At 48.2% G+C, this 9,482-nt stretch overlaps 1 protein-coding gene across 1 annotated transcript in view; it reads left to right on the top strand.

Moving 5' to 3' along the window:
* Positions 1-710: 710 nt before the first annotated feature.
* TM9SF4 (transmembrane 9 superfamily member 4) overlaps positions 711-9,482 on the top strand; it is a 44,107-nt gene continuing 35,335 nt past the window's right edge. Inside the window, exon 1 of the mRNA XM_004697912.2 lies at positions 711-740. Within this exon, the coding sequence (XP_004697969.1) occupies positions 726-740 (15 nt within the window). The 5' untranslated portion in view covers positions 711-725. The remainder of the gene's footprint in view (positions 741-9,482) is intronic.

Genomic DNA, 9,482 nt, shown 5'->3' with positions numbered 1-9,482 from the left:
GCAGTCAGCAACGCCACCAGGGCTCCTTGAGTCTCTGCCACGGGAGGCAAGAGTTCTATTTGTTGCTGTTGTTTGCATTTGAGTCGATGTCAGCTTATATAATGATAATTGTTTATCGTATACATCATGTCACTTATTCTACGTAGTAAGTCTATAAACAAAGGTATTCTATCTCCCCATTTTATAGCTAACACAGCAGCAGAGGGGACGCCCCGTTGAAACAGACGGAATCTTGCCCTCCCTCACACGTATTGAAGAATATATACAATGTTCAAGTAAATCCTTAAATATGCAATGTCACTTATTCTCGAAAACAGACTGCTACTGGTGCTCAAGGGCCAATCCCACTTCCCCAAACCAAGACGCCACGTAACCGTGGCAACGGGTGGTGCCGCCAATAGTAAAGATGGCGCCGGAGAGCGCTCGCATTCCACGTACTTCCATCACCCACCGTGCGGCGGGGGTGGGGTGGGGTGTCGGGGTCGGTTTGCCAGGAGTTAATATGGCGCCCACGGCTACACCCGTTCCCCCCCACCCCACTTCATCAGCGACCTGGCCACCCCGACGACAGCTCCGAGAAGGAGCTGGATCTCCTTTACCCGCTCTGGTGGCCACGACTCCGGGAGCGCCTCGAGCCCGGCGGCGCCCTCACGGAGCCCGCCTTACTCCGTAACCAGGGGCGCGCCACTTCCGCTGACGTCATGACGGCGACACGTGGACCCAAGATGGCGGCGGCGATGGTGAGTGAAGGAGACTTCGGGAGCCGGAGCAGGAGCGAGGCCCTCGGGGGGGATCCCAGGATCTTCCGGCTCCCTGCGCCTGGTCCCGAGCCGCCTCCGGGACCCCGATATCGTGCCTGCGGGCCGCCCCTGACTGGGCTGTCTCCCCCAGACGCCCGTCCCCGGGCTTGGTCTCTCTTCCCGTACTCCGGCGAGCCAAGGCCCCGAGTTTGGGGGGAGGCGCCGGGCTGGAGCCCCCACCGTCCCGGCCGGGCCTCATTCCTGCTTTCGACCCCGCCCCCTGTGAGCCCCGTTTCCCAGTCCTCCCCTCCCAGCGCCGACCCGTCCGGAGTCTCCCACTTCGGCCACCTCCGCGCCTCCCCGGCACGTTCACGTCTAGCTTGCCCCTCACCTCCGCCTCCCCGCCACTCCGCGAATGCGACCTCGCGCCTCAGGCCCCGGGCGACTGGGAGCCTTGCGGAGCCCCGCACCCCTCCTGACTTCCGCTGCCGCAGACAGCATGCCCCCACCCCACCCCCCATTCCTTGCCCATCCCAAGCCCATTCCTTGGGAACTCGTTTATCCTTTGGGTTCTTAAGCTGTAGCGTGCATATCTATCCCGGAGTATGTTGGGGTTCTGAGACGTGTTAAAAATGCAGCTTCCCGAATTGGGCGCTCAAGGGTTTTAATTCAGTAGTGTCCAGAATGTAATTTGGATTTGTACCTGCACGCCAATGATTTGGATCGAAATGGCGTGTGAACTGGGACTTGAAAAGCACTATTGTAGCCCCACCTGGTTGCCTCCTCTCCCCAGCCTCCTGCGAGTGGCTCAGGTGAAAGAGCAGTGCTGGGAAGGTGGATAAGAACTTGTTGGCTCCTGGAGGTGGCCCTTTAAAGGACTGACTGATCCTTCTTCCAGAAGCTGCTCTGGAGAGAGCAAAACCCAAATGGAAACAGCCCAGCGTGATTTCCTGGGTCTTGAATGTTGCTTCCTCAACAGATCATTTTTTTCCTGGAAGACTTGGAAGTGACCTTTGACCTTTGCAAAGGCCGGTTCTTGCTTACACTCGTGGGTGTTGGCTTTCTCACAAGGACAGTTCTGCCCTGTCGATATCGACTCCATGACATAAAGTTAAGGGATGGATTATTTCCCGGCAAAAGATCTCACTCTTGTTAGTGAAGGATTCCTCCCTTAGAAACCCCGAAAATCGGGTTAACAGATTTCACAGCCTTCATGACTTCTCTGGCCTTAGACCAGCCTGAGCCCCTCATGGGGCAAATCTCAAAAATGCTATGTGGAAACCCATCTTTTATTTGTATTGGACCATATTCAGAAGAAGGATGATGTAAGCACTTAACAGGAAGTCGCATTCTCCCAGCCATCAGGGGAAAGGTCATTAAAATGGTGTTTTTAGTGTTTTAGAGAACCTTGGTGGTACCATGGGTAAGCAGCTGGCTGCTGACCAAAAGGTCGGTGGTTTGAACTCACCAGGAACTCGGGATAAAGATTTGGGCAGTCTGCTCCCGTAAAACATTTACAGCCTGGGAAACCCTGTGGGGGCATGTCTCTGACTTGTAGGGTCATTATGAGTCAGAATTGACTAGGCGGCAATAGATGGGGACAGGTTTTGTTTTAGTAGTATCTTCCTGAGCAATTCCTGCCTGGTGCAGAGACTTTTAAAGAGGTGATAAGTGAGCGAAACATATTCCTGGCACCCATTTATTTAGTCAGCTATTTGAGTCCCTGCTCCATGCCAGGAACTAGCGCAGAACTCAAGGGCCCAGCCTCCCAACCTTGCTGAGCTGTGCCAGTCTGAAGAGACAGGTAGGGATCAGGTAACTTAGGGTCCAGAGAATGTCAGAGTATAAGTTGCTGTGAAGTCAGAGCGATTGGAGGAATGGAGGGACATCCCGACTCTGGATTGGGTGGTCAGAGGTCTTCTCGGAAAAGGTAACATGAGTTGAAACTTGACCAACAAGAAGGAGCCAGCATCTAAAGGCCTAGAGTAAAGTGTCCCAGGCCAAGGAAGTGGCCAGTGGAAAGGGGTTGGTTTGAGGAGCATGCCAAAGATTCTAGGGCAGTGGTTCTCAACCCGTGGGTCGCAACCCATTAAGGGGTCAAATAACCCTTTCATTGGGGTCACCTAAGAACATCGGAAAACACATATCTCCCATGGTCTTAGGAACTGAGACATTGCTCCTCTATCTGTCTCCAGGCGGGTCTACCCACATGCAGATATACCACATACAGGTACCAGGTGGGAAGATTGTTAGCCATGCTGCACCATGCTTAAGACAAAATTTCATTTATTTGTCATTAGAAAGAAATATTTCACAATATAGAATTACATATTGCTTTTGTGATTCATCGCTATGCTTTAAGGATGTTAAATTTGAAGCAATGAAAATACATCCTGCCTATCAGATATTTACATGATAATTCATCACAGTAGCAAAATGACAGTGATGAAGTAGCAGCGAAAATAATGTTATGTTTGGGGGTTCCCACCACATGAGGAACTGTATGAAAGGGTCGCAGCATGAGGAACGTTGAAAACCACTGTTCTAGGGGCTGAAGTGTGAGCAGTGGGGACGGAGAGAAGGCCACAAAGTGAAATTGGAGAGAGGCAGGCACCTTGGATTTCTTTAAGAAACACCGGTGGTTGTGACGGGTTGTAGCCCACAGTTTGCCGTCTGTGGACATCCCGAAGCAGCCTGTTGTGTTAGGCTGCCTTCCGTTCTCAGGTGGCAGAGAGACCGTGGAGGGGAGTGTGAGTTTTCTCCTGATTTCTTAACAGGCGACCCAGTGTTGGTTGGGTCACTTGGAGCTTTTGTGCTCTAAGCAGTAGCAGACTTCAAGGATCTGGATGTGGAAGCATAGGCAGTGATCCACAGAGGCCAGTTTAAAGGGTGGGCGCGGGAAACTCCGTGTTTGGTGCAATCCAAACAAGTGCAAGCAGATTTATTACCAGAGTCCGCGTAACAGGCAGAGTGGGGCCACGGGTACGCTTGGGCCGGGTCTTTGCCGAGCCCTGTTCTTTTGCGGAAGTGCCACAGCCTCAAGCACAGGCCGTTTCACAATCCTCGCCGATAGGGGCTACGAGTTTCTCAAACAAGTCATACAGCCAAAGCGGAACTGAGCTGGTGGGGTCAGTAGCCCTGGGAGGAGGCTGGAGTTTGTGTTTGTTGTTTTGTTTTGAAGCAAAGGGTTGTGGGGGCCTTTCCCGCTCTCCTTTTCCTCTGTGAATGACTTTTCCCAGGTCTGTGGGGCACAGGGCTGTTTCCCGCACAGTGAGGGAGGGAACTGAGGGCTTTTTGTTTCCCTGCCTTCCTAGTGGCTTGGGTTTAGGCTACTGCTTATAAGGCTTTAGAGGCCTGGGTTGATCTGAGTGGGTCTGAAGGAAGAGACAGGCTTATAAAGCTCACTTGATGGGCGACCTCTGTTGGTAGTAGTAGTCTACTAGAACTGACAAATGCCTGCTGAGTCGATTTGCAGACATTTCAGGAGTCTGAGTCTAGAAAAACATGATTTAGAGAATAAACTGGCTTCTTACACTGTTTTCATAATAATCCTTTTTTCTATATTGAGATGCAGTTTACTTACCATAAATTCACTCTATTAAACTGTATGTATCATTTCAGTGGTTTTTAGGATAATTGTAAGGTTATACAACCATCAGCACTATCTAATGCCAGAGCTTTCTTATCACCCCAAGAAGAACATTGGTGCAACTCCCTCAATCTAGCAGCACTCTTCCTTTCCTCTTCCCTCTTCTTCCTTCTTGGGTTCCAGTTTCCATGTATTCCTTCCTGCCTGTTTTCCAGAAAGGAATTCCATGCTCTTTAACAGTTCACGCGTTCCCCATCCAACCCCCGAACAACCACTATTCTCCTACTGTCTCTGGATTTGTCTTTGACACGCCCTATCGATGAGCTCACACACTAAGGGAGCATTTGGTGTCTGGCTTTCAAATAGCATATTTTCAAGGTTCATCCATGTGTTACCATGATTGTCATCCACGGACGAACACTTCATTCCTTTTTTGTGGCCAAATAATACTATCTTGTAAGATAGTATTCTTTTTCTGTTCATCATTTAATGGACATCTAGGTTAGTTCTACTTTGGGCTGTTACGATGATGCTGCTGGGAACACTGGGAATGCAAATGCTGCATCCGTTCATAGTATTTGGCAGTTATCTGGTTTAATACAGTCCAAAGTCGGGGAATGGGCTGAACAACCTCAAGGTTCTTTTGGGTAGATGGTGGCATTGTGAGCCAACAACCCCCCGCCCCCACTCCCGTCCTCAGTCAAATGCACAGGAACCGTTTTCAGTAGTGGAATCTGGTGCTAACCTTTGGGCAGGTGCCTGGTGGGCATCCTGGAACAGGAGGCCTCGACTCTACCTTGCCAGTCTCATGCATGGGTGTGAGAAGTTGCTGTCTCTTCGGGGCCTTAGTGTGGGTGGGCATCAGCAGTGAGACTGGAGTTCGAGTCAGGAGCCTGGGTTTAGCCCCAGCACTGCCACTGATGCATCGAATGGCCTGAAGCAAAAGATTTTGGTTCTTTGGGTCTCCGTGTCCACATAGGGACCTGATTTCTAAATTCCGGGTTGCAAATTCTGTGGCTTAGGATGTTTGCATTCTCCATACATGTCTGTAAACTCATGTATATTGTTTTGATGGTCATTTTTTTCCTATGGGCTTTCTTGGCCGTTAATGGCTGATTGTAGTGCCCGTGTGATCTCCTGCATGCCCCCACCCCTACCCCCCTCCCGTCCTGTCCATGTCGTGCTGAAGCTGCTGTGATCTTGGAACCATGGTCCTGATAACAGGCGCTGGTTAGAGCACCTTCTCTGAGGAGTGCCCTGACATCCCCCCACCCCCACCCCCAGGAAGTATAGAGGAGTCTGAGAGAGCATTTAGTTGTCTCTTGGTTCCTCTTTTACAACTTGGACAAAAGTTTCCCTTTGATCTCGGCATTAAAGAAGCAAGGCAAAGAAGGTTGGAAAAGGTTGAGTGTTGATTTCTGGCCTGGCAGGAAGGTGGGAAGGACCCAGGATGAGCAAGACCATCTGGCCCTTAGTTGAATGCTACAAGCCACTTAGCATTCCCAACCCTGCTTTGATCCCTGAACCATTTGCTGACACCAGCCTTTCCCAAAGGGGCATGGATGGCTGGAGACACCCAGGACTCCCTAGTTCTGCCTCATTCCTCTTCATTGCTTCCTTCCTGTCTTCTTAACATGATTTCTCACCTATGCCTGATGCATTAAACTGACAGACCTCCCAAGCTTTATGTTCAGAGGGTCGGATAAATGTTACCACATTCCTAAGAAAGAGGACTGCAAATGGGAGCTGAGTTCTTAGTCAGTTTAGAAAGAGATCTGGGTGCTTCGGCAAGCCCCTCTTTGGCCTTTGAGTTCCTCTTGAAGTGGATCGGATGGGATGAATTAATTGGCAGTTGATGGACCACACATCTTGCCATGGATGTGGACTTTGTTTTTATTGTTTTTTTTTTTTAAGCTGGCATTGAGTTTAAAATTTTTTAGTTAGTGGTCAATATTTAATAATTAGGGGATTTCACATTGTTAAAATCCAGGTGTCTATTTTCTCTTGAAAATTTGGGCCCATGTTTCCCAGTCGGAAAATAGGCATATACCGGCCAGTTGTACCATGTAATGGCCCCGTGGTAGCTGAATCGGTCACCCCTGAATGAGATGGTTTCTCTTTGCTGTTCTGCTCCTGATTTTCTGATTGAAAAACTATTAAAGGCTTGTGAGAATTCCCCATGTTACCTGACTTATGGGAGAAAGCTAATTGCAGTTCTATTTACATGATACATTTTAGTTGATAAACCATATACTCATCTAATCCTTACAGAAGTCCATTTTGCTGATGAAGAAGCTAAAGCACGGCCCAAGACCAGTCCAGTGGGTTTTTATGACTTTGGTCCAACAATTTGCTTCATTTGGCCCCCCTGTTTCCTTATTTTAAGACACATGAGCCTTCCTCCGAGGATTGGCGTGTGGAGTAAAAGAGACACGAGAGGCATGCGGCGAGCACAAAGGGGGCCTCCATACACCCCAGTGTTCTTGCCTGTTCCAGTATTGAAGTCTTCCAGGAGGTGCTCCGACCAGCTGCATGCTCTTTCATAAACACCCGAAGGGAGCCGGGGTGATCAGTGTATCTCTTGTTTTCTTTCCACACTTCTCTGGCCTGGCGGGTTGAGTCTGGTCGCCTGTTAATCTCTGAGGTTAGTTGGTCATTTCATCTGGACTTCCACCTCCTGCGGAGGGCAACAGTGTAACCGTGTGTTTGTTTGTTTGTTTTGAAACTTTCTGGGGTGGGGGGGATCTCCTCTGCGGCTAGGTGACTGTGGGCTCTGAAATAAAGGCTTCATTTCCAGCGCCGCTGTGTGTTGCTCATTTGATTCACTTTCTCGTGCGCAAAGTCATTTAACTCCACGGGGCTGCTTGGTAAGTGGTCTTTAGGCGTCCTTCACGGTGGTTACATTCTCAGGGAGCTCTGACTGGCTGTGTAAATGGATTCTCTCAGCTATCTGCTGACAAGCCCTGCCTCTGAGCCATTTTGCTTGTATTGTTCACTGGGGGAGCAGTGCCTAGCATGCTCTTCAAATGGTGATGCGGAGAAAGAAGAATGAATCTAGGCACGAACAGTGGCCCCAAAGACTGTTTAGACTGGATGAGGCCCTAGACAGAAATCAGAACCCACTGCCTTGGGGTACATTGCACAGCAGAGGGGCTCCAGACCAAAGAAAGAAAGGAGGGAAAAGGGGGCGGGGTGGGGGAGGTGTTACTTCTGGTTACCCAGAGCTTGTGCGTGAAGGAAACGTTTTTCAGTTCTCAGAGGAAACTTCCTGTTTTGTTTTTGGTGGGGCTGGGATCCTTTTTAGTTCTAGCGGCCTTTGGTGGTGCTGCTGGTTTGGAAGAGATTTTTCTGCATGGCTGCCTCCCCAGAACAAAGCAGACAGGGAGGGAGAGAGACCTTGATTCTTGGGGGTCTCGGGCTTTACAGCGCTGCTGGTCACCTGGATCTCTGCCCAAGGTGGAGGATCGGATGACAGCTTGGAGGGCTTCTATGTTGTCATCGCCTTGTCCCTTGACATGCTGCCTTTTCAGTGTAGAAATTTGGAAACTGAGTAGAGCCCGATAATGTTGAGTGGGTGGTTCATATCTCTTAGGACTGCTACTCCCCTCTGAACATTGCAAACCATGTGTGCTAAAGACTTAATTGACTTCTCCAACTGAAACTTACATGGGTGTTACAGTGATCAATTAAAAAATTGCAGGGAGAAACATAGGAGTTTCCCACGAAACAGGTCATTTGCTGCTCCGTAACTTCCTTGAAATACAGGGTTCCTCTATCAGGTTGTCAGGACTGCAGGGTGTTAAGGAGCCATAGAATCACCCAGAACTGGAATGGTGACAATGGTTCAGGAGCCTTATCAGGAGCTCACAAATCCCTCTGGAATCATATACCAGATTCTGTGTAATGGAACCTTCCCCCAACCACCACTACCACCAGGAAGAAGGTCTGTGGCTTATACAAAATTCTGTGGAACCTTTGTGACACCCTCCCCAAAGTTAAGAATTGCTGGTCTGGTCTAGTGACCCATCTGCCCACTGCCAGAATCCCCTCGGCAGCCTTCTCCCTCTAACCCCAGCCCTAGCCCTAGCTTTGTTATGCCCGCTTTCTGTATGTCTTCAAGAGAACTCGTCCAACAGTTCTCAGAGGCAGCTCATTTCCTTTATAAAGCACAATTGAATTTATTTTGAATGAGGGTGATCTATATTACATGGGGGAAAATTAGATCATATTTAAAAAAACTATTAAAAAGTTTTAAATGTCACTCTTACTACCCCCAATCCATTCATCAGTTGTAAATATCCTTTTTCCCCCAAGAACATTTTTATGATAAAAATAACTATATGCTTTTAAGCTTTATATTATAAAAAAATGTAGTCTACACAAAAGTAGAAGAAATAGGTAATCTCCATTACCCATCACCCAATTTCAACACATACCAATAAATTCCCAGGTTTATTGAATCTGTACTTTCCCATACTCCACATCTAGCTGGTTATGCCCAACCCCAAGTCAATGGGAGTGTTATTTACTACCCTAAAATCACCTGTTGTTGGTATACAAGTCAGTGATTTTCAGTAAATGTGCATCACAACAATGATCCAATATTTTAGAAAATTGCCAGCACCCCAGCAAGTTCTCCTGTACTCACTTGCATTAGTCTCTGCTCCCACCCACACCCAGCCAGCCACTAATACAGTGCTTTCCATCACTGTAGATATGTCTTTTCTGAGCATTCCTTATAAATGGAGCCATACAATAAATAGGCCTATATCCGACTTCTTTCATTTTGAAGGCTCATCTGTGAAGTAACATACATATATGAGTAGATAGTTCTTTTTACTAAATAGCTATCCCAGTGTATGGATACATTATATCCCAGTATGTAAGCACATAATACCAGCAGTGTATGGATACATTATATCCCAGTGTGTAGATACATTATATCCCTATATGTAGATACAGTATATCCCAGTGTATGGATACATTATATCCCTATATGTAGATACAGTATGTCCCAGTGTATGGATACATTATATCCCTATATGTAGATACAGTATGTCCTAGTGTATGGACACATTATATCCCAGTGTGTGGATACATTATATCCCTATATGTAGATACAGTATGTCCCAGTGTATGGATACATTATATAC

This window comes from Echinops telfairi, unplaced genomic scaffold (assembly GCF_000313985.2).
Source record: "Echinops telfairi isolate 266 unplaced genomic scaffold, ASM31398v2 ScPeMD7_5592;HRSCAF=6446, whole genome shotgun sequence".
In the NCBI taxonomy this organism is placed as follows: domain Eukaryota; kingdom Metazoa; phylum Chordata; class Mammalia; order Afrosoricida; family Tenrecidae; genus Echinops; species Echinops telfairi.
Note: the sequence above shows the minus strand (reverse complement) of the source record. Positions and strands in the feature narration are given on the sequence as shown.